The sequence below is a fragment of the Ostrea edulis genome, chromosome 8, assembly GCF_947568905.1.
Source record: "Ostrea edulis chromosome 8, xbOstEdul1.1, whole genome shotgun sequence".
NCBI lineage: Eukaryota > Metazoa > Mollusca > Bivalvia > Ostreida > Ostreidae > Ostrea > Ostrea edulis.
In genome coordinates, this window is record NC_079171.1 from 15620233 (window position 1) to 15647510 (window position 27278).

Sequence of the window (27278 nt, forward strand, 5' to 3'; positions counted from 1 at the left end):
AATTCCAGATTTTGATAAATTGCAGAAAATGATAACTTTTGAATCAACTAGTAGTCAAAAAGTAACGCTTTGATTTATTCAAAATTACTTTCATCTTATAGAGAAGAAGTATATTTACGATATACCAAAAATCTGTCTTTGGACTCTCGATTATAATAAATATATTAATCAAGTTGGGCATTTTTTCCTGATCGTTGAGCTTTTATTCTGGTAGCCACCTAAACCTGTTTGCCATGCATGGTCCTTGTTATCTTATTAAGTCTTATATAATTTTATGATTTCACATCAGATGACCAGAAGTATGTATCAATCATTTTTTTGTTACTATGGGTCCTGGTTGCCATGGTGACAAATTGCAAAATTTGAAAATATAACGTTTTTAAAAAAATAATATGAATAGTTGTAATTTAACAAAATTGATATTTGTGTACTTTTAAAATGCAATTTTTAAAAACAAATTTCATGCCAATTTATATTATGCTATATATAATAAATTCTTTATTTAGACAGGATAGCACGATTAGTACAAATGACTAGTTTGCATTGTGGTCCTACAGAGACTTAAATATACCACAAGCAATTGGATCATATTTCTTCATAGATTTGCTTTTCCCATGGATACAATAAGGATAAATCTATTTCTTAAAAATCTGACTGGTTATTGAAAACATTCTGAAATAATCAAACTCAATCGCAAATACTAAGCCAGACAGCAATGTAACTTTTGAAAAGTTGTATGAGAGTCACAATATTGATATTCTAAAACAAATAAAATTGTTGCCATAGTAACATTTAGACCAATTTAAAGACTGACGTGCTTTAAGTTCAAAGGTAAAACTTGTGTGAAGACAGAACTTAATAAATATCCACAGTATAATACCCCAAACCACTGGGCCAACATGGCTAAATGCATCCTTGGGTGAAGGGCTTTCAAGTTTTTTTCAAATGAAGAACCATGTCCCTTTCAAAGGGGAGATAATCACAAAAATGCAAAAATAGGGTGGGGTCATTTAAAAATCTTCTTCTCACGAACCACTGGGCCAGAAGAGCTGAAATTTACCTGAAAGCTTCCTGACATATTGCAGATTTAAGTTTGTTCAAATCATGGGCCCCTGGGGCTGCATGGGGCCACAATAGGGGATCAAAGTTTTACATACAAATATATAGGAAAAATCTTTAAAAATCTTCTTCTCAAGAACTACTGAGCCAGAAAAGCTGATTTTTACATGAAAACTTTCTGACATAGTGCAGATTCAAGTTTGTTCAAATCATGGTCCCCGGGGATAAGATGGGGCCCCAAGGGGGGATCAAAGTTTTACACACAAATATATAGGGAAAAAATTTAAAAATCTTCTTCTCAAGAACCACTAAGCCAGAAAAGCTGAGATTTACATGAATGCTTCCTGACATAATGCAGATTCAAGTTTGTTCAAATCATGGGCCCGGGGGTTGGATGGGGCCACAATAGGGGATCAAAGTTTTACATACAAATATATAGTTAAAATCTTTTTCTCAATAACCACTGAGTCAGAAAAGCTGATATTTACAAGAAAACTTTCTGACATAGTGCAGATTCAAGTTTGTTCAAATCATGGCCCCCGGGGGGTAGGATGGGGCCACAAGTGGGGGGGGTCAAAGTTTTACATACAAAGATAGGAAAAAGCTTTTAAAATCTTCTTCTCAAGAACCATTGGGCCAAAGAAGTTGACATTTACATGAAAGCTTTCTGACATAGTGTAGATTAGAGTTTGCAAAGGGTAGTTTGAGCCACAATAGGGACTAAGGTTTTACATGCAAATATATATGGAAAGTCTTCAGATATGGGCCAAGGTGACTCAGGTGAGCGATTTGGCGCATGGGCCTCTTGTTTCCGGGTGGTTCTAATAATGCTTATAAAGGCATCCCCAACTTCGCCAGCTGTCTCGCCTCCCCAAGTTGTCTGCTACTAAACTTTGTATACCGTAACAGGGTAAAACATATTACTAGCCAAAAATTTGCACCGGAAACGAAATGAAGACATAACAAAATTAAACGAAGCATGTTTTACTTCGATAATAACTGTTGGTAATATTTATATGGTATCAGTAAAATATTACGTTCTTTATATTCAATCAACGATTATATTTTTCTGTGATTTTTAACTCACCCGAGCCGATGGCTCAAGTGAGCTTTTCTGATCAAAGTTTGTCCGTTGTCTGTCGTCATCGGCGGCGGCGTCGTAAACTTTTCACATTTTTATCTTCTTCTCAAGAACCACTGGGCCACTTATAATCAACGTTGGCCAAAAGCAACTTTGGGTAAAAGGCTTTCAAGTTTGTTCAAACAAAGGGCCATGTTCCCTTCAAAGGGGAGCTAATCACAAAAATAAGGTTAGGTCATCTAAAAATATTCTTCTCAAGAACCAATGAGCCAGAAGAGCTGAGATTTACATGAAAGCTTTTTGACATAGTGCAGATTCAAGTTTGTTCAAATCATGGCCCCCGGGGGTAGATTGGGGTCACAATAGGGAATCAAAGTTTTACATAGAAATATATAGGGAAAATCTTCTTCTTAAGAACCAATGAGCCAGAAGAGCTGAGATTTACATGAAAGCTTCCTGATATAGTGCAGATTCAAGTGTGTTCAAATCATGGCCTCCAGGGGTAAGTTGGGTCACAATACAGACTAAGGTTTTACATGCAAATGTATATGGAAAATCTTTAGAAATGGGTCAAGGTAACTCATGTGAGCGATGTGGCCCTTGGGCCTCTTGTTAATTAATACTTTCAAGTACGGAAACTATCGATATTATTGACCTGTAAGTTATGTAATAGTAACAACTGAAAATCACTTGACATTGACTAGTCTCCATATTTGGTAACGATTTCCATATCTACGATGGGAAAGGGAATTGTTCCAGAAAGAATAAACTCTGAACTCATAAAATAAATCATCATAATACATCATCATATGAGCCGTTCCTAGCAAAAAGGGCCCTTAAGTATATTAGTTCTAAAGTACGAACTATAGATGATATCCCTCAAAATATTAGAGCAATGTTGATTGTCGTTAAAATATTACAGTCAATCAACGATGACAATCAACTCGTGATTGGTAACTATGACCTTTCTCTTTACAAGTATGCAAAAAATGACGTCACATTTTTTACATTATGACGTTTTTTGAAAAAACATTTTTTGGAAAAGACAAGGGTCCTCCTTGCAAGGAACGACTCATATGATAAAGGTACTCTCTATTATTCTAAAACAAGATAAAACAGAAAAATATTTTCCAGTGATTTTAAATATGCCGCGAAATAGAACGCGAACTTCGTGCAATGTGTATATTCACAAGCGGACAGACAGCACTGATACCAGATCTAAATAGACTGAAACAAACAGTGCCTTCATAGTTCCAATGATAAGCAATGAATCTCAATAGAAATTACGTTAAATACACACGTTGAATGTCAATGTTGACCATTAGTATACAGTAATAATACTCGAGGAGTGCACTATTTGTCAAAGATTTGACTACCTGTACTATTTTGGCATAGTATACGAAAAATGCAACATTATTGTACATTTATTATTGTCACCTTTTCAAACTTCAGTAATATCTATACTTATAAATTAACACATTTTGCCAATAAACCTCGAAACGCTTGCTCCAGAGTTCTTTCTTGCACTTTTAATATTGTTATATATATATATATATATATATATATATATATATATATATATATGAGGTGAAGTCCGTAAGGTATAATAGAATCTTACTTGGTCAGTAAATATCGTAAAGTTAATCAAAACATACTTTCGTTAAACTACCATGAAATAGCATAAATGAGAGTAAAGTGGCGGATCTAAGCCAGTTTCTTTTTTTTTCTGTTTAATGACAACTTAAGATTTTACGATGTTGTTTATTGATGCTCGATTTTTATCTTATAGAAGAAATAACTTTTGATAATTTTGAATGAATAAAATATGCCTGTTTGTTTCTTCAATCCGTGAGTTTAGTCTTGAACCAACCTGATGGAAATTTCCAGAACGAAGCGAGGCAACATCATATCTAGACGCTTATAGGTCTACAACCAATCGCGCACATTCTCGGGCCGGAAAGGCAAGCCGAGTTGTTATTGGTTTACAATATGACCAGCATAAAATTGTGCAGGTGTTCATTGTTAGTTACACTTAGAATAGTTTTGGCTAGGTCCATAAGTACGATATTCATCTGATACCTTTGATGTTCTTAATTTTTTCCGTAATTTTATAAATCAAAGTTACGACTTTTTGTAATGATAACAATTACTGATGTGTACCAACACATGGATAAACACAAAAACAAGTTTTCATTTTGGTTGGACATGTTTTGGGATCACACAGATCTTGAAAGTAAGTGATAAGTCGAAAACTGTCCAATATGTCCGATATTGAATGATCTGGGACTGTTCTAGGAAGTTTGCGCCTTATAATTTAAAACATTTGACTGAAATTGGGTTGTGCACGACCTGATAATGTCCAAGAAATTAGGCCACTGTTTACAATATAGCAGTTGTTTTGTTTGTCATTAATATAGTGCATTATGTTTTCTATTATTGCGTTTGACGACAAGAAACGACGTGTATTGATAATATTGCCCTTATGTTGTCATACTGGACAAAACTACCATTATAAACACATTCGTAACACCGAGTTTCAAATTTTGAAACTATGAACGACCGTTCATTTCGTCTTTGGTCAACTATTCGGAATGACGGATTACGACTGCATTCGAAAAATCCTTATCTAATTAATTTTCAATACGGAGAGAGATCATTTATGTTACATTAGGAATATTTAATTTGGAGCTCCAAGTGACTTCCTAATAATCAAGTTTTATTTACTGTATTATGATATCAATTGATAGAACATAACTAATCAAGTAATTATTCAAAACTTGTTTTTAAATTAATTTGAATTAAAGATAGTGTCCTTTCAATTCATGTGCGCAACAATTCAAACGCGCATTTAAAACGTCCTTCCTCTATGCAATATCATTTAATTGTGATTTCCCGCGTTTGCACGGGGTTTCATCTAGTGTTGTATATTTCAAGGTCATTTTCAAGTAACAAATGCTATACAATTATATGAAGCTTAGACGGGTAATTCGTTTTACAAATCTGGTTAAGTTTAATATCTATGAGACATGTCCTCAGTTTCGTACTGATGGGTAAGGGGTTAAACTCTAAATTTCTTAAAATGTTTACATTTTTTAATTAATTTCAAAATCCAATTGATATAATCTAACTAACCATTCAATCAATTTATTTTTAGGAGGATACCCTCAGGTACATGTAGTACTAGGGATTATATTCGTGGTATCAGTGTCCGCCATCATGATTGTAACCTGGACAAAGTTGATATTTGATGAAGAAACTTCAAAGATTGTTACTCTTGGAGTATTGATATTCTGTACTAGTGTTGGACTTTTAAGCGCTTTTGGACTTCTGAAATTCCGAAGCAAGACACATGGGGAAAACAAATCAGGTTACAGATGGTCAAAGGTCTTAGCAGCTTTTTTATTTGGCATCTTCAATGTAGTGCGCTGTGCCATTTTTATAGATAAGCATGTTAGCGAGGATTGTGCTGATAAAATTGTAGGAATAATTTACAATGCACTATCAATATTCTGCACAGTTATTTTATTATATATATTATATCGTGTGAATGTTTTAGAAGAAAATAATCTTCTCAGATTTTTTTCAGTCGGTATTTTTTTCACCAATTTTAGTTTTTGGTTGGATACTTTATTTTTCGAAACTGGAGATCTTTTTACGACGGTGATAAACATAATACAAGTGACACGTATAACTGTACTTACACGGAGAACAGTATCAGTATTATAAAAGTGATTGACCCTATAATGTCCACTGGCACTGTTGAATTTGCTATAATAACTGTAGATCTGATTTTTTCCGCCTTTAAGGCAACAAACAATCACCCTGACAACGAAAGTGCCAATAGAGGTACCGGAAACTCAATAACAAACAATCACCCTGGCAACGAAGGAGCCAGAAGAGGTACCGGAAACTCAATAACAAACAATCACCCTGGCAACGAAGGAGCCAGTAGAGGTACCGGAAACCCAATAACAAACAATCACCCTGACAATGAAGGAGCCAGTAGAGGTACCGGAAACCCAATAACAAACAATCACCCTGACAACGAAAGAGCCAGTAGAGGTACCGAAAACCCAATAACAAACAATCACCCTGACAATGAAGGAGCCAGTAGAGGTACCGGAAACCCAATAACAAACAATCACCCTGACAGCGAAAGTGCCAATAGAGGTACCGGAAACCCAATAACAAACAATCACCCTGACAACGAAGGAGCCAGTAGAGGTACCGGAAACTCAATAACAAACAATCAACATGACAACGAAGGAGCCAGTAAAGGTACTGGAAACTCAATAACAAACAATCACCCTGACAACGAAAGAGCCAGTAGAGGTACCGGAAATCCAATAACAAACAATCAACATGACAGCGAAAGAACCAGTAGATGTACAAGCACTGAGTTCGGATCAGGGCAAATTGTATTAATGATGCTGATCATTTTCTTGTCAGCTTCTTTATCTGCACCATCGATAAAACATTTTGCCGATCATGTAGGCAATGATGATGATGATAACGTAAGCCTGAACATGTCAATATATTTTGAGATTTACATCTGGCTCTCATTCGTTGTCAAAAGTGTCATGTTGGTTTGTATAGGTGTTTGCATGCGGGTTTCTGGTAACTACTCTAAATATAAATTTAATGCCGAGGGATTCATATTGATGTTTAGCTTTGCTGCGAATGTCTTTTCTCATGCGTTTTACTCGATCGCAGTTTTGACGATTATCATAACAAAGGAAGACATGGGACTAACTTTATTCATCTGTTTACTCGAAAATATAGGCAGTATCATTCTCGGTGGAATGCAAACTGTCTTCCTGCTAGCTACAAACAATGGAGAAGAAATGCAGAATAGTGGGCGAAGAAATATGGTTTACTTTGCATGCCTATTGTTATTTATCAGCAATATTGGACTATGGTTCAGTGATTCGATTGGGGAGGCTAAATTAGCGGACCTGACTGTTATAATCAAGAAAGGCTACAACAAAACCTTCTGGATAATTGATATCAGGCTTCTTTTGCCCATTACTATATTTTTTCGAATCCACTCAGGAATGATTTTTCTCAAAATGTATTGCAATAGAAATAGTCAGTCGGATCGCATCTCACAAGGAATACAAACGGAAACGTCTCAATGAACACTCCTAGAGGCATGATTTCATTTACTTTATAAAACACCTTATTTGATAAAAAGGAGGGAAAGTACGATTGCTTCTTTTCAATTGCTTTTATTATATTAACGTGTAAAACTTATACGGTACCAATTTCGACGCACCAGATGCGCATTTCGACAAATAATGTTTGAAATCCGAAAACAACAATTATTAAAATAATTGTTATTTATGGTTTAAATGCGTATTTTTATGTTTTCAAGGTGATTTTTGTACATACATTTAAGATTTGTTTCTATTCTCCCAAACTCAATACTTAATAATATTATCCAATCATCATTCAGTAATTAATCACGTGACTCCAACTTAGCGTCACTCTACAATTTTGACTTGCTTGTAGGCATACGTGGCTGCAAATAAAGTGTGATATGTATTTTATACCCACCATCAACCCCTTCATTCCTGCTATGTAATTGTCTTTCAAGTCCCTATCAATTTTTGATGTGCCAATTTTTTGATTTGCCATCTTTTTGCTGCATCTTTGTAAGGTTGTTTTTATTGTAGTTGATGTAGACTTTTATAGATAAATTTGGGGGATCAGACATATTGAATTATTTTGTCATTGTTTATTTTCTTTCTCCATTTCAGTGATATTTTCAGTGGATTGTTTGTGAGTCTGATCCCCTTGTTACTAGTTTGTTATCTAGTTCGTCATTTGAATAAATGACATTTTTCATACTCAATTTGCCTTATGTTTATATCTAATATGATACAGCAAAACCTAGCTTCGGTGACCTTTCTCAGAATTTTAAGACATAAACAACAATAAACTTCCTAGAGCTATTTTAGTGAAAAACAGAATGTCAAATATATTAGTATTATTATCATAAAACAATTTTCGATGTTATGTATGTATGGCATACAGGAGATACATCTTTGGGTTGAAAATAGATAAGTAAATCTATGCATTGGCTATATGTGTTGATAGGCGAACACACGGTCGCTAATGGGTCACTGTTATAAATATTTTCTGCGTTGGTCAGCTTGTTGGAATACATCATTAACCTAAATCCCGTGAGGATCCGGGTTAGAATAGGTCCTCAGTACCCCTTACTTGTCGTAAAAGGCGACTAAATGGTGCGGTCCTTCGGATGAGACCGCAGAGCATACGTCTAAATTTTGCTGCTCCTCACCGACAGTGGTGACGTCTCTATATGAGTGAAGTATTATCGAGAGAGACATTAAACAATATTCAGTCAATCAATCATTAATCTAAAATTGAAATGTAACAATATGCAACAACTGTAAGATAACTTTGAATGTGCAATGACAGAATTGAAAGTCTCAAATGAAATAATTGAATTGCTTTTAAGATTTATGCCAACGGCGCACATTTCGGAGGCATTACAAATAAGGAATTTTGAAAACAGAATGCAATTGTGTATATAGAACCCGGTTTTTTTGCGAAAAGTTAGTCAGTGGTATTAGTACTTGGCTAACTCACAATTCGCATTTACCTTATATTTCATTTCGGTAAGTCGTGCACATTCTGGTTTATCATTCTAAGCATAATGAATGTTGTACAGATGTGTAATATAATTTATTAAGTTTACTCAGGTGACATATTGCAATTGGTTGTCGTCCGTCGTCGTGCGTTAACAATGTAACATTTTTAACTTCTTGATACAGTACCCGCAACGTTATTCTTGCCATGATAAACGATAGAACACGATACACGTACGATAGGGTAGAATACACATACGATAGGATACACGATAAACCTGATAAACGATCTTCCCGATATACCTGATAAACGCAAAACACGATAAACGGAAAACCTGATAGAAATGTTGTAAATTTAGAAACAATTTAGACAGAACGAGCTTTTGATACCGACAACATAATTACATTATGTTAATTATATGACGTTTGGTAATAATATTGAAGGATTTCAATATTCATTATATATCTTAAACGTATTATTTCTTTAATCCACGGTCGTACGTTTGTTTGTTTTTTAAAACTTTTATTTATGTTGTTTTTACGCCATCACAGCTTTAAAACAGTAAACTAAACTATATGCGGTACAAATTCATGATTTGATATCTATATGAATTTTCTCAGTCAATGATTTGTAAAACTTATGTTGCCACCTAATGTTTAATATATAAATTATACAGGGAATTGACTAGATGTAATATAATGCGATATCATGCTTCAGTAGCTCTCTTATTCTAATGTCTATTATCTTGAATATGAAATAAAACCAAGTAATATGTTGTGTGTAGCGAGGAGGGGGTTATTATGCATCAAGCTCTAAGTTCACCGCTCATTCAACAACTACAAATATTTTCATAACAACCGCTTTAAAACAAATCCACTGTTCTACACCATATGCTCATATGTTAGATATTTCTTTTTTGGCACGCTGTTCTTGGCTATATTTAGCTCCAAAACTTCATAGTTATTTCGGATTACAAACATTTCGGTTGAGCATCACTGAAGAGACATTATTTGTCGAAATGCGCATCTGGTGCATCAAAATTGGTACCGTATAAGTTTTACATTATCACCCCTGGGTCGAGGCCTCTGCTGGTGGACTGTTAGTCCCCGAGGGTCTCTACAGCCCAGTAGCTAAGTACTTCGTTACTAGCTTGAAAATACGGATGTATATTTAATTGCTGTTATAAAATTTAGAAATTCATTTCAAAATTAAGGATTATCTCCCTCATGCATAGCTCTTATCCTTGGACGAATTTGGCTCCACTTTTTTGGCACGCTGTTCTTGGCTATATTTAGTTCCAAAACTTCATAGTTATTTCGGATTTCAAACATTTCGGTTGAGCATCACTGAAGAGACATTATTTGTCGAAATGCGCATCTGGTGCATCAAAATTGGTACCGTATAAGTTTTACATTTCTACACTATGAATGATGACTGATAGTCAAAAGTAATTGGAAAATATTCATTTGAATTGATATTTTGTTAACAAAAAATGAATAAACTATAATAATTAAAAAAAAAAAAAAAAACATAAATAAAGCTCGGCATATTTTAAATTCGCAACTTTGAAATGCTTAAAAACATTTGTGTTTAGTATGTAAAAATTTCAAATAATCATCAAAACCAGCATAAATTTCCAAATTCTACACGTACGACTATTGGTACATGTGTACTTGTACAAGTAAAAATTAAAAAAAACACCCCATAACGATGACAGCTGAATCGTGCTCAGTTGAGCAGAATTTTGGGGGATGCAACACCCTTGCACCCTTTTAAAACTTAATATTCTAAATGTGTGAAATACAATGTCCTTGTGAATGCTTGCTGTCAAAACACGGGTAATACACAAAATCAGATATAAGGACGCGCACAAGTTCAGTAGTTGGTATATAAGTAGAATATAGGTGGAAACAAATCGGAAGAAAAAGAGCCATTATCAAAATATTTGTAGTAAACAATGTAATTTAATGATTTTTTCTTTCAAATCGGAACTTCCTATAAAGTTTCTCTGTTAGTGTTAATTACAAATAATTGTTTCTAGACAGGGAAATGTTTATAAACTTCAGATGAAGGAGCTTTCAGATTCACTGTCCTCGGTTTGCTTGGCAAACCACTGCCTACTTTCCAGACTACTTAGAATGAAATTCTGATAAGTTTTCACCCTCTCTGGACAGACAAATAGCTCTTCTTCTGTCTTAAGAAGCAGTCCACGTAAGAATCATGCAGAAGGTGGCACACTGATAATCTTGGATTTTCATGAAACTTTCCATAACTCTTCATAATAATGATATATGAAGACATGCAGAGTAAAAACATTGTGCATCAATGGTTGCTATGGAAATTAAAGTATTTGTGTTTCCATAGCAACCACTGTATTGGGTTTTGTAAAGTGCAGAAATACATACTTCTTAAAATTTGTATAAAAATGAAAATAATAATTTTTCAAACATAATGATAATTTATTTAGGCGAGGTAAAGGTTACTTCAATATAAAAATGTACAATACTAATGAAATACTATTATATGGTATCTGTAGAGGACTTTGGAATATGCATTGTTTTAATATTTATCAATTTTCTGTAAATTCGACAATTTTAAGGTATTTTAAATACATATTACTTTAGTTATCCGAAAAGTGCCAAATTTTGATACATATTTTCTAAACAATCAATACTAAGTGTACTCAAAATAAAAATCAAGCGAGTCGGAAATGCACATAGTAACGGTTGCTAGACAACTCTTTCAGGCCCTTTCCAACACAATAAAACAAGAATATCTGCAATATATGCATTAAAATTATTCTATTAACTGAAAATAAATACAAATCATATGGGTTCACTTTAGTTTATTGGCATTTCAGACCAATTGGAGAAATCAGACTTAAACCATATCACCATAGCAACTGATTTTCCTTAGCAACGTACATAAAATTTAAAGTTGTATGATTAATTTGCACTGGAATGAGAACCTAATGCAAATATACCAATATAAGATTTTCTACTGATATGTTGAATCCAATGAAGACATCAGGTTTAACTATATCACCATAGCAACCAATTTTCCCTAGCAACAAGCAAACATTTCAAACTGTACAATTTTAATTGCCTTCAAAGGAGAATATAATACAAATATATCAACATGTAATTATTTACTGACATTCAGGGCTCGAAATTAGCGAGAAATACTCGCAAAATGCGAGTACATTTGAAAAATAGCGAGTAAAAATAGTGGACACTCGAAAATTTTAGCGAGTGGTGATTTACAGACTATGATCGTATCGTATCCGTTTTATACGGTAATGCGCCATTCGCTTTTCTTAAACTTGCACTCTGAATCATACACACGCTTACATGAACGATCGATTTCAACAACCGTTTCTATCCGGATTTTTCTTTTACGATTTTTAAGAAACTCGGAGTCAAACAAATGCTTTAGAGGTCGGACATCGCATTATGATGAAAAATACATGTGCCACAAGTCCTGTTCACTTATAGTGGTGATTAAATTGAATTCTAAGTATGAGGTTTTTGTTATTCATTGATCTAAGAAGGAAAAAAAGTCGGAGTCTATGTTTTACCAAGTCTTCCGGTAGTTATTTTTATCAGAATCATGAGAATGTCCTATCTAAATTAATTTATTGTCATATTGAGGTCGGGTTGTAGTGTTGACACGAGTGCACTGCTCACCGCGTAGACGATTATCAAAAAAGTCCATGGGGCTCATTATCGTGCTGCTTATAAAACCATGAGTCCCGGATGCTCTTTGAAAAATCACTAGTGACAACTCTGATGTGGCATGAAATTGGACCTGCGGTAAACAGGTTGTGGATTAGAGGTGCGATAATCAAGAGACCTAAACATGACTTACGTAACTTAGTGTCTTGTCCAAACGATGCCTGTTGACCCACAAGGCTCAGTAATGCATAATGATGGGGAAAATACATGTAATTGATTTTTTAAAAAACCTTAAAAAAGAGCACTGCTTCATTATTTTTATTTTAGCTAGTAGGTTTTCATTTTAGCCTGTGGATTTTTTACCCACAGGCTAAAATTAGCCTGTGGTAGAAAAAGTTAATTTCGACCCCTGTATGTCGTTGGACCCATGGAAGACAATATGTTTACACATATCACCATAGCAACCACTTTCCCTAGTAACACTTAAAATATTTACTTGTACAATGCCATTGCACTGAAACGAGTATATAATTGAAAAATATCACCATATGAATCATGATTCTCTACTGACATGCCATACCCATTGAAGACAATGAGTTTAATTATATCACCATACAATTCTCTCTCTCTCTCTCTCTCTCTCTCTCTCTCTCTCTCTCTCTCCATATATATATTCTGCATCTTTATAATTATTCTACATTCATGCTTGAGTGAGTCTCTCTTAATGTACAATTTTGCTGCAAGTAAATTTTCCTGGTACTCCTCGAACTATGAAATCTTGTCATTATCTGGTTTATAGGCCTCCATGCTTCTCAGAATTCCTATGAGGATTTCAAACCATGCAGCTCCATCTGCAGCCAGATTGTGAAGTCTTTTTAAGCTTGTGATGCAGGACAAGTAGTTAAAATCCTAAATAACATGGCCCTTGAAAGAGGATGAAATAAGTTTCTTCACAACAGGACTGGTAAATTCATATATGTACAATGGTTGAATGGCAGGCAGTCCCAATTTTTTGTCGAAAGGTTATAAGTTGTCTACTGTGAAGGTGCATTTCTTTTGTACTCAATGATGTTACCTGAAAATAATTTTGTTGGATCAGAGACATTGTTTTTAAAAAAAAAAATGCACAATGTCAAAAATGCCTATTCATTGAAACAGATATTTTCCATAAATGTATGTCAGTTGCTATTAAAAATTTATTTTACATTGGGTAATCATGGAATGTATTTTTTAAGAGTGCAGTGTGAGTTATTTCAATGAATGTTAATCATATTCATTGGATGAAGACATAATTTGGCATTGTTGATAATTTATTGTGTACCTGATAAAAAAGCAGGATTTAAAGAAGTCTAGTGCATGCTCCAATATTTCTTTATCAATCTTCCAACAAATATGCTTCCCCTTTTCCTGAAGTACAACACCTATTTTGAAGAAGAAGAAAATATATAACATATTTCGAAATTAATTACAACTCATCATTTGTTGTCAAACAAAGGGGTCTAAAGACATTGAACAATATTTCTAATATCATGATTGATTCGACCTTTGATTTTGTGGCCTCAAATACCATCAAGAGGCTCATGGGTTGCATTGCTCACCCAAGTCATCTTGACCCTGCTGTAGTGATTTTTAAAAGATTTGTTTCCAATCTTTATTCCCATGAACATTTTTAACCCTATGTTGCGACCCAAATCTAGGCCAAAAAGTTGCAATATAGCCTACTTGAATTCACATATGGGGATGCCTCAAAACCAATATGACTAACATGATCTTGCTGTTATTGAGAAAACATCTTTTTTAAAGATCTTCTTTCAAGCATATATGTCCTATAAATGTAAATCATGATTCATTGAGTAACCATAAACCAAGGGTTCATTTTACTGAAGGGAAAAACTTCAAATGAACTTAGGAATGTTGGTATTATAATATGATTTAGTGTGGCTCTATGACACTTACACTGTCTTAAACATTTGTTTCAATCAATTTTCTGAATAGTCTAATATAAATCTCAAATTGTGTTTCACCCCTACCCCTAGGGACCAGAATTGAACATACAGAAATTTGAAAACCTGTTCATGCATGCATATTGATATGACTAGCCTAATCATGGTCATCTGTTATTGAGATGAATATTTTTAAAGATGTTCCATACATATACCCAAATAAAACTTAGATCAATTATTGTGCCATACCCTACGTTCTAGGACCACAATTTGAACAACCTTAAATTGTGCAATATCTATTAGTTTAACCCGACTACTAGTAGTACCTGTCTTTTATGAAGATTTATTAAACAAATTCCAGTATACTTTGATATCCTATGGTGATAATGATTGAATCTACACTATGTTAAGGAAGCTTACATGTAAATTTTAACTTTTCTGGCCCAGTGTTATTGAGAAGATTAAAAAAAAAAGAACCTCCTACCAGACCTGGGGTAATGGTAATGTGTAATGCATTGTCATCATTACATTTTTAAAGAAATGGGGTGTAATGTGTAATGCACCCATTTTTGAATTACAAGTAATTGTAATGTAATTGCATTACTTTCATAAAAATGCCAGTAATGACCATTACTTTTCAATTACATTTGAATTACATATCATTTCTTATTTCATGAAATAATTCAAGTTTTTATTTTCAATGGAAGTGATTAATAATTTTTAAAACATGATACATTAAAAATACATTCTTTAAAATAAAGACATATTTCTTTTTTTAATATGTTCATTCAATGGTCATTTATGAATAATTCAATTGATTTTTTAATGGAAATTTTTAATAAAAAGTTATGAAATCAATTGAAGGACTATAGGTAAATATTTTAAATTTCATCTATGTGATATGAAATATGATATGAGATCAGAGACATAAATAACATGTTACTTAGTCATGTAAATACAAGTATTGCAGGCAAAGTTTTCAGACCAGAACGTTGCTCTCTGAATGACAATACTTTTGAAAAAATGCAACTATAATGTGTAAAATAACAAATATACTTATTCACAATCTGATGTAAAAGTTAACTTCAAATAAATTGTGTTCATAAATTTTCTTTGTATTTTTTTTTTTGCAATGTAATTCGTTACTTTAGCAAAGTAATTGTAATTTAATTAATTACTTATATGAATGAAAGTAATGGTAATTGTAATTGTGAAAATTCCAATGTAATTGTAATTTAATGTATTACATTTTAAAGTAATTGACCCCAGGTCTGCCTCCCACTATCTATGCCTTTTGTTGATTACTGTGGACATTAGCTTTCATGGGGATTCAATTTATACAAATTGTGGGGTACCTTTATCCCTCAACTTTCAAATCACAATGAAATACACAATTTATAAAATGATTCAATCTACAGAAACCATATTCATGATATTAGATCCCAACTAAAAATCTAGATAATCCACAAATTGGAATGATTCCATATTTCTTGATTATCTCCCCTTTGAAGGGAGCATGACCCTTCATTTAATTTGAACAAGCTTGAATCCCCTTTTCTCAAGGATGATTTTTGCTAGATTGACTGACAATGGCTCAGTGGTTGTAGAAAAGATTAAATTTTGAAAAGTCTACAAACAGATGGACAAACAGACAAAAGCTCACTAAAGTGTTCAACTCAGGTGAGGTAAATAGGATAATCTGCTCTGTTGTTTATCAGTATGCCAAGTTTGTTGTCAACCAAGCAATTGGTGTGACTGATGGGTGCAAACTTAATTAATATCCCAACTCACATATACAGGACAATATAACAACCTGAACAATACATATATTACATGTAAATATATGCATGTGTATATTTACAATGACAACGGTTTTTCATTTTCATACATGCAAAGCAGATATTATGATGTATACCTTTAATATTGTTACATGATTTTGCATGTATCCAAGTCTGACCCATTCAAGTTCTAATTCTAGGAATCATGTCCATAATCTGTTGTTTGTTGTATGGCAAGCAAGTCATGGAATCTTCTTGGAATTTCAGTGAATAGATTCCTTGTATACTGAAATTTAAGTAAATTTATTTCATTCAATGAAGCTGAACTACCAACTATCAATTTGTGGTGATCGCAATGATCTCGATACCTGCAGAGGTGTCAATAATTCAATTTTCAATCAAGTTCACAAGTTACCAAATTATGTAGACAACAAGTATAACAGACATTATGATTACAGAAAAATGGTGATCAGGTAAGCTATACAGACTTTTGGTTAAAAGACCCGTGCTAAATCATTACATCCGATACATTTTTGCTGATAAGAAATATTCATTTGATTAAAAATTATGTTTGAAATTGTTCATCTTATGCAAAATTAACTAAAATAGATCCTTGAGGTCTTCATATTTGATGTGGTAAAAATTAGCTAATGAAGAGCACTTTTAATATGTATTTTCAAGTATGTGGGTTGTGATTGGATTTTAAAAAATGCATCTATACTGGTAATATAAGAAAATTAAAAGAATTTTGATATGGAATCAGGTGTCACAAATAGTGTTTCCTATTTTAATTATTATTCCATGGCTAAGAAAATCAAAAATCATTAATTTTGAATTCCCACTGTGATGACATCATGATTAACAACTATGTGGAATCAACATTTGTACTTTTCTCAAAAATCAGATACAAAAAGGACTCATGAAAATTAATGGGACTTGTGAATTTTCATGAGATTGAAGCTGCTCATAAACCACGAGTCTGGGGCTTATCTTTAAAAAGCCCTAGTAACACAGGGGTCGAAATTAGTGAGAAATACTCGCAAAATGCGAGTACATGTGAAAAATAGCGAGTAAAAATAATGGACACTCGAAAATCTTAGCGAGTGGTGATTTACAAACTATGATCGTATCGTATCCGTTCTATACGGTGATGCGCTATTCACTTTTCTCAAACTTGCACTCTGAATCATACAAACGCTTACATGAACGACCGATTTCAATAACCGTTTTTATCCGGATTTTTCTTTTATGAGTTTTTAAGAAACTCGGAGTCAAACAAATGCTTTAGAGATTGGACATCGCATATCGACATGTGCCACGAGTCCTGTTCACCTATAGGGGTGATTAAATTGAATAATTCCAAGTATGACGTTTTTGTTATTCATTTATCTACAAAAAAATATCGGAATCTATGTTTTACCAAGTCTTCCGGTAGTTATTTTTATCAGAATCATGAGAATGTCATTGTCATATTGAGGTCGGGTTGTAGTGACGACACGGGTGTATTTCTCACCGCGTAGACGATTATCAAAAAAGTCATAGGACTCGTGATCGTGCTGCTTATAAAGCCATGAGTCCTGTATTCGCTTTAAAAAATCACTAGTGACAACCCTGATGTGGCATGAAATTGGAAGACTGGATCTAGACCTGCGGTAAACAAGTCGTGGATTAGACTGTTAGAGGTGCGATAATCAAGAGACCTAGACATTGCACCATATGACTTACGTAACTTAGTGTCTTGTCCAAACGCTGCCTGTTGACCCACTAGGCTCAGTAATGATGGGGAAAATCACTGATTGAAAATATATATATATATATATAAAGAGCACTGCTTCATTATTTTCATTTTAGCTTGTAGGTTTTCATTTTAGCTTGTGGATTTTTTACCCACAGGCTAAAATTAGCCTGTGGTAGAAAAAGTTAATTTCGACCCCTGTTAAACAACCCTGATGTGTTATAAAATTTGAACCTGCAGTACATGTGTTAGATTAGAGTTGTGAGGATCAAGATACTCCAACATATCACCATATGGCATATGTCATTGACTTGTCTAAACAATGTGTAACTGTTGACCCACCAGGTTCAGTAATCATGGGGTGGGGTTGGTGAATCATTCATTTAAATAACATGAAAAAAGAGCAATGATCCATTTAATAGTTTCATTTTAGCTGATGTGTTTTGATTTTAGCCTATGAAATAAAAAGTTACTTTCAACCACTGGTTGGTAGAGGGAAAGCAGAAGTGTTTCTAAAATGGCCTACATTTTAAAGTATAATATTTTTACATATAGTTTTGAACTTTTCACCCCCCCCCCCCCCCCACACACACACTGATACTATTTATTCATTAGTCGACAGATTATTTATGGTCCAAAGCAAAATAATGATTGAAATAAAGTATGGTCAAATTAGCTTAAGTAATCAATACACATTTATGATTTATTCATATAAACTTACCTGCACCGCCACCCATACTAGCCACAGCATTTTTCCACAAGCATGTTGCTCATCCCGAATGTTATGATATGTGCCCATATCCGGATCGTATATCCAATACAACTGACCGAGTGATCAGGGAAAACACATGTAGTATTCCACATCCACTCCAAAGAACTCTGATGATATGAAACAACCGAAAAATTCCAACGTGTGATTGTGAAAATAGACACAGGCGCAGGCGGGCCTTGCGTCATGGATTTCCCGCAATGTGATTTGTTTAAGGAAAGTCCGTGGTTTTACGTATCCGGTTTTAAATTTCAAACACCGACTAGAAAGTTCCAGTTATAACTTCTTTGTTTGATGTTTGTAGTTTACGAGAACTGTACGAGTCAAATTTAGCATTCAAATGTGAATCTTAGATATATTTACCATGAATTATTATAGTGTGAAGTCCTCACTAGCTCCAATGGTACAAAGCAATGTAATATCTACATTGAAAGGCTCATAGGCTTAAAAAGCTCATAACTTGCAATCTAAGCCTGAACAAGTTAAAAATCATACATAGGCTTGATCTTCACAGTGGAATTCACACTGAATTTTAGGGAGTGTGTTTGGTTCAAAGAAACCCAGAATTATAAATCCTCAGAAAATCATCAGCAAAGTTGTTGAATATTTGAACTCTTCTTCACAAGTACTTTCAAGAAACAAAATTATTTGTACATAAGCTGTAGTTGCTAGAATATACATATATGTTACACTTTATTTATTTTTTCTATAAGTATGAGATAGCATGTATGTATTTTTATGTATTATATGATTGATAGCCAAACAAAAAAAGAATAACACACACACCAAAAAAATTGTGAGAAAAAGGAAGGGGTGGGGGTGCACCCCCCCCCCTTGTGTTCTAATTGTCTGGTAGGACAAAATTTTCAGTATGTTTTACATATATATATATATATATATATATTGTCATATTCTGTTAATCTTGATTTTAAGACTGTATTTGCTGTTACAATATACTATTTTCAAAGTGTGCAAAGAATAATTGTAAAACTTAAATTTAAAAATGGGGGTTTACATATTCAAGAGACCATTTTGCAAAATATTTCTGGTCAACTATGGTAAAATATGTTTTTTTGTTAACCTTAGATATAATTCTAAATATTTTTAAAGAAAAACTGGCATGTAAACAATTTAGATTTTGAGAATTTTTCAAAATTGCGATATTCTGTGATTTTTTTCTGAAGGATGTGAGCAGATTAAACAGCAATTGTGTATGTTTTCAATTGAATATCTTTAAAAATTCTCTCAGTAAATGAATAGCTATTGGATTTTATATATTATAGCTTAATATGATGTGCTTTGGTGCATATTTTTAATAAAACATGAGATGATGCATTCTTGTGTTAGAATTTGGATTTTGCATTTGGGGGTATATGCGCTCTGCAGCACATAGTATAAAAATAAACCTGCAAAGGTATGTCTTATATGGGCTTTTTAGTTAGTTTATGAGTTGTTAAAGTTATTTAAATGAAAAAAAACTTTGATTGACAGAAATTTCTAATAGTATTTACCTACCTTAAGGAGCATAAATATCTAGCTACCGATTCCTTATAGTCATTCACATAAACTGGCTTTGAAACCTCTTCACATGGAGTATTTGTCCATAAAGAAATGTTACAAAACGGCATCGTCTGTCTTCAAACCGCCAACTCGTATGACATGTTGTCATGTTTCCCCAAACAATCGTATCTTTAACACTAAAGAGTTAGCAAAGGGAGATAATAAAATCGTCAATTTGCTAGATCGTACGTAGTTTTTAAAAATCTGTAACTAATTTGTAAACATGTTTCCAAATTATGTTTGTTATTTCTTTTACAACGATAGCGTACGCCGGTGAGATTTCCATTGACAATTTGTAGAGGGGTCCTTCCACGTGTTGTTATTCCACCCCACAACATAACGCTACCCCCACCGAACTGTCGACATCGCACAACACAAGCGTTCTGGTACCGCTCCCCAACGCGACGATACACTCTACAACGGCCGTCACTGCGATTCAAATGAAATCTGGATTGATCAGTGAACAGAATATTGGCCCAGTCCTGTATTCTGAATCGCAGATGTCGTCTGCATCACACTAGTCTAGCCATACGATGACGTTGAAGCAGTACTGGGTGCACCGATGGACGTCTTGGTCTGATGTTGTGCTCCCGCAGACGATTACGCACAATTCTTGGACTGATTGATCGAAGTCAAGGAATGCTACGAGCAGTCAAACTTGCTGTCTAGGAACGATTTTCTCAGGTGCACAAGTCTAATGTGGTTGTCCTGTCGACGCGACGTCACACGAGGACGCCCAGAACGTGGTCGATCCCGAGTGTTACCAGATTGTTGGAGACGTCTCCATAATGACTGGACGGTGTTCCGATGAACTCCAAAGTGTCATGCTACGATATTTTGTGCCATTCCACCTTGAAGCATCCCGGCAGCACGATTAGGTTGGTTTTCGCTGAGTCGTGGGATGACAGAAGGGTAATTGTTTTCAAAACAAAAGCGCTTTCCTTAACGAATAGTGTCCAAATAAAACACGTCTTACTCCAAACAGTATTGACCAGTAAAACTCGTGCGTACGAACACTTCAATAAACCACATGTGATCACTAACCATGAAAAAGTCCGTGCATCTCAGTCGGGTACTATCCGGTATTGTTGAAAAAACTAATCACCTTTATCGATTGTGTTGATTTTATGAATATAAACAATAAATATAGAAAAATTATACTAAATTTATAATGCACAGTTTCTTTTTTGCGCTAGTATGTTTTCACCCTCCATCTTATACTTGTAAATCTGCGCACAGCATTAATGACTACTGATGAGCTCAGGGAATCAACTACTTCTATATGAACTGCCCTCGTCACTAAACACGTAAAGACGTTGACGATGCACTTGCATTTAGAGGAGCATCGCTCGTGGTTGATAGTGGAGATGAAAGCGGAATGCATTTGTTGCGAATTTGTTCCACATTGACGAAAAACAACAATTATTGAAATAATTGTATTTATGCAAGGTGAAGATAACGAACAGTGATCAATCTCATAGTTTAAATGCGTATTTTTATGTTTTCAAGCTGATTTTTGTAACATACATTGAAGATCTGTTTCTATTCTCCCAAACTCAACACTTTATAATATTACTCAATCTACATTCAGTAATTAATCACGTGACTCCAACTTAGCGTCACTCTACATTTTTGACTTGCTTGTAGGCAGATATAGCGGCAAAGAAAGTGGCATATGTATTTTATAAAACTTGGGAATTAATGTGATTTTCGATGATCATAACAACATTTTCTTAATCTGGTGCATTTTTTTTTAAATAGCGAGTGAGGAAATTGGTTTCCTTTGTTTACTTTGTCAATTTGTGTGCATGTGTTGTGGGAAGTCGGTCAGTGCAGGGGGCGCTATGTAATTACAAGTGATAATGAATATCAACAAACCACTTAACTATGTATTATTGGAAACTCTTACATTCGCCGGCTGAAGGAAAGCTGTGAGACGAAACACATGTTAAAGAACAAGAGTCAGGAATACCCAAATATGGCCCTGTAATTTTGAGTAAAATAAAGTATCTTCATTCCAAAATTCCATCATGGTATGAAAGAGCTTAGACCTTCTTCTTTATAAATCCAGTGTGTTTTTCCGCGAAAATGCTCGCATATTGAAATTATAACATGCGGAACCCATAACAGCTGTGTTATTTTTGTAAAAGTTGATAATTTCCAACAATATGCGCCAAAATTTTGTATAACCGCCAGGCCTCGATCCAATAAATATTAATGAATTGTAAATTAGTATATTACATATTGCTTAGAAGTTGAGAGTTTTTTTGGATCGAGGCCTGGGGGATATGTGAATTTTTACTTTTTATGTTCTGCAAATAACCGGAATTTCACATTCCATGCACGAAATCTGAATATTTTTCCATTCTATAGGTTTTTATACAAATCGTAATATTTAAATATTATAGTTGGGGATTGCTCCATTGTCTTTTTATTTTATGAAAGCAGTAATTATTTCAAAGTTAATAAAATATGATTATTTCAACCATATTATTAAAATAAAACCGGATCCACGCCATCGTCGGAATCGGGCTATGTACATTGATCGATTTTGCCCCCAAAATTTCAAATATATTATGTGCTCAATTTATGAACCTGCATATATATGCAACCATGTTAGGAATAGTTACAAAATCCTTGCACTAGTTAAATAGTTTTAGCTATTTGAACAAACAGTTACGAAGCTAAGTCCTCCAATCCACTCCAGATGAGATCCACCCATCGTCTGCGCCTTTACTTTCACACATTTTCTTTATACGCTATCACACTGTATATATATTTTAATTATTTGAAGATCGTTAAATTTAATGAATATCTGGCTTTACATGATTCATCTCCTTACATTCAGTTTTCTTGGCACTGATGAACCTGATGAAATCGCTATCCAAGTACCAAAAAAAAAGACTTGGAGTTGGAGGGCCGAGGACCGGGGTGTCTAACTCGATAGGCTACGTAGATGTGAAGATATATATCCCGTGTTGTTTAATGATTTCTAAAGTTATCATACAAAATATGGGTAACATACAAAAATTAGGCGTTCACATAACATTACAAAGGATAAACTGAAAGCTACAAGTCTCTGAGTTACAACATTCGTTCGGTTGTTTACGTGCCAACCGATTTGGACATACGTCATCGGGTACCGTTATATTTCGACACACAGGTATTCCGGTCCATTGCATATTTCATCCAAAAGAAATCAATATATAGAAATTCATACATGTACAAATATGAATACGAAAAATATATCTAGTAATATGGACCTTCTTTTGCTTGTAAATGAAATTCATTGACAGACAGAGTTACATTACTAGATCTAATTAGCAAAATACAAGCAGTTAATAAAAAAAGGGATACTAATAATAAATAATTCGTAAATGAAAAACAAGAGTAAAAAGAATTTTACAGAAAATAGTGTATATTTAATTGTTTTAATTATGTTTATCATTTAAAATTCAGTCTCATCAGCAAATATGCAAAATCATAACTTTTATAACAAATTTAAAAAAAAAAAATGACAAATGGGGAAAAAAATATATTAATACTGATTAAAATAGAAGTGAACATATATATGGCATTCGTTCCTAAAGTAAAAGTTGATGCATGTACTCTTAAATTTTTTTTTACCCAATATGATTAAGCAAAATATTACTAAGCATAATAAAAGGAAGAATTGAACACATTAATTATTAAACCACACTTTAGTTTGAGTATTTATAATATGGAGAAAGTGTCTGATAATGGAAAAGGGTTTCCCTCATGCATTTTATGTAAGAAAAGAACTAAACCTAATGCCAGGAAGAAATGTGAAAGTGCTAAAATAAGCAAAATTTCATGGTGGATGCCAAACTACAGATGTGTTAATTCACCGTGAAATTAAATAAATGGAACATATTTTACCTAATAATGAAATCACATGAAAGATGTTCTTAGCCAAATGTGAGATAAATTATCTCCATATGACTAAACTAAATGTTCTTGTGTTATTCTGTACATGTACGACTACTTTTGTAATAGTTTCCCTATTACCCCCCCCCCCCCCATCACACACCATAAATGTAACTATGGCAAAACACAAAATTTTATGCAACAATTGCAATTAGTGTGCAAAAAATACAAGTGTGAAATATAGGATTGAAATGTTTACTCACTGTCCAAAGTTGTACATGTAGCAGCATGTGTCTTAAATAACAACACTGCTGTCCGAAGCCTGGCTGGCATTCTTTTCAGCATGTTTACATGGACATGTGGGATAGTAATAACACCCCCCCCCCCCCCAAATGATAAGACACACACCCAAAAAATCCGCAAATTCACTTTGATACCTAGAAATCTTTATCATAAAAGTGCATGAAACGTTGTAAAATTGTGACGTTACGTTGTAAAATTGTGACGTCAATAAAAATCTGGCCAAAACCAATGGGTACTTTGAACGTCAATAACTAAGAAAATTGAAATGATATCGGAAAAAAGGATAACATATTTGAAAAATAGATATTCTTGGCTTCTGTCCCCGAGAATAATATCAAGTTCTGACTAAGGGCCATTTTTGGGTATTCGTGGCTCTGGTTACAAAAACAGTTTTGTTCGATAAACTTTCGTGGAAAAGGGGGGCTTCGTGCACGCCATATTTGACACTTAGCGGGCGGATTTAGGTATGCGATACTCCGTTTTGACGAGATCTCTGACGTGGTTTTCATACAAATAGGGGGGAATGACATCTCAGGATCTACTAGCCAAATATATTGTTTCCTTGGCGGAATATTTGGTGCTAGGTGTCGGGGTTCGCTTAGTTTATATTGGTCAATTAATTTGTAGACTCCCGTTCGCCGCCTGCCCGGGATACAACGAAATGGTGATATGGATCAACATCCAGCTGGATATGTTAACAAAATACATATCCGGAGTGGTATTTTGGCGTCACTGTGGTTTCTGGGCTTCCCTCTCTTATCTTGGGCCAGATGGTGTACACCTGGATTGCACCCCTTCCCACAGCCAGCTTATGAGGAAATGTCTTCGGAGAAATGCTGTAATTCAGGCTCCAAAATTCCTCAGGCCAGTATAATTTTCAATTTTGCACGGAATTGTATATATTTTCCGCTATGTGTATATAGAATGTTTTAATATACACGGACCTAAGCCTAATTTCAAGCAAAGGATTCATAGGTGCATATCAGATCAACACCCGTTGAATTGTATTTGACATGTATATGACATATTGGTAATATGGTACCTATGTTCTATTGATTGACTATAATAATTATGTTTAACATCCACATGCAGGTACTATTTGCTTTCTGTTCAACAAACAAGACATAATGACATAATGACATTTCAATGCGTTTTATGCAATATATTGATACATAGTTTATCTCTATTTTATTACAGACCAATAGAATCCTAACAGGAATTTCAATTCAATGCGTATTGAGTCTTCCTTGTACATATATGGGTCAGTTATTAGATACCTATACATAATAATCGTGTGCATTAGAGTTCTACTAATTTTTATTTTCAAGCGGGTAAAAGTTGCTCATAATTTTATGTGGGTCTGAGTGAACCCATAAATTTATGTGGGCCGGAGTTACCCATATCTTCTTTTGAGTTGGAATTACCCATATTCTCTTTTGAGTTGGAATTACCCGCATTTTTTAATTGGATCGTAGTTACCCTTATTTGCTCATTGGGTCGGAGTTACCCGTATTTACATTTTTGAGTCAGAGTTAACCATATTTACATTTTGGGTCGGAGTTACTCACATTTATACATGTATTGGGGTCGGAGTTACCCACATTTACATTTTGGGTCGGAGTTACCCACATTTACATTTTGAGTCGGAGTTACCCAGATTTACATTTTAGGTCGGAGTTACCCATATTTTGTTTGTGTCAGAGTCAACCATTGCTATTTTTATAACAGGTAAGAATTGTATATTTATGTAGAGTATCCCAGGGATTTGTTTCACCTTTAGATTTCATTTAATAGTGGTAAACCATCTCTCTTGATGTTTGTCACCCTGTTTGGAGTGCATATTTCATGATTGAGAATTTATACAATTCTAGTACCTTTTTTTTTAAAGAACTGTCTACAGGTTAGGCACAGTTTATTCTCAATACCTATTTTAATTTGTCATTTTACCTTATTTTTTAATGAAATTAATGATTCAGTTCAAAATCACAATGACCATGTGGTCTACTAATATCGCATTAAGCAAGTATTTTTATTATTTTCCTTTTATATCAGTTCAAGTTTCTTAAGCATAGTGAATCCTTATTCTACTTTGACATTTGTGTGTATGGCAGTTATTACATACACACACTTCATCAGTTTATCGTGCATCTTTTGCATTACATATGAACAATGCCTTCCAAGCCCAGGCAGCGCCTGTCAACGAAGCGCAGGAGAACTAACTCTCCAGGTAGCTCAGAAGCTACCAATTTCACATGTTCAAGTGATTCAGTCCGAAATTATCCGCATCCCATTCAAGCAAGTTCAAGTGGAATGAACACTTTAGCCTAACAAATAGACTATGCAGAATTAGCAAAGCATATAGTTGCACAACAGAGACAACAAGGAACAGACATTAAGCAGGAAACATCAGCACAGCCACAAACTATAAGTATCAGTACACCCGCGAGGTCGTCTATGATAAATGGCAGTGAGGGAAATCAGTATGTGTCGGCCTGGAACTTACGTTCCTTGTTGGACAATGTTTTTACAGGTGAGTCGGCAAGTAGGTCACAACGTCAAATGCCAATAGATTTGTGTGACTCTGTGCCACTTGGGTCAACAGTGTCACAGAAAATAAAACAAAAGATTTGGAATCACGAATTTGTAGATTTGAAATCTTTGCTTCCGTCTTCAGGTGAAGAACCACTGGCCATTACGGTCAAAGCTGGTAAATAGAGGTCAACCAGGCATCCAACAATAAAACGCCACTAAGCATTAATCAGTGAACAGATCCTTTCTTAATCTTTGTATCAATTTAATTGCAAAAGTTCCCTAATGATGCCTGCAATATTCTTAAATATGCTTTCACGGTTTGTGAAATCAGTAAGCTCCAT

The 27278-nt window shown here is 34.2% G+C and overlaps 1 protein-coding gene and 1 long non-coding RNA gene across 3 annotated transcripts; one reads left to right on the forward strand and one right to left on the reverse strand.

Moving 5' to 3' along the window:
- The first annotated feature begins 5186 nt into the window (after nt 1-5186).
- Nucleotides 5187-7308, forward strand: LOC130049614 (uncharacterized). Its single transcript, XM_056147463.1, has 3 exons — nt 5187-5190; nt 5295-5524; nt 5947-7308. The coding sequence occupies exons 1-3, from the start codon at nt 5187-5189 to the stop codon at nt 7276-7278; spliced, it is 1566 nt and encodes a 521-aa protein (XP_056003438.1). The 3' UTR covers nt 7279-7308.
- A 5623-nt stretch (nt 7309-12931) lies between these two features.
- LOC125662307 (uncharacterized) lies at nt 12932-18855 on the reverse strand. 2 transcript variants are annotated; one of them, XR_007365307.2, is made up of 4 exons: nt 18607-18855; nt 16288-16436; nt 13751-13850; nt 12932-13504 (listed from the first exon to the last, which is right to left on the reverse strand). It is a non-coding gene; the product is annotated as an uncharacterized LOC125662307 (long non-coding RNA). The 2 variants fall into 2 exon arrangements; XR_008797935.1 differs by lacking the exon at nt 18607-18855 and having other exon boundaries at nt 16288-17069.
- Nucleotides 18856-27278: the final 8423 nt, after the last annotated feature.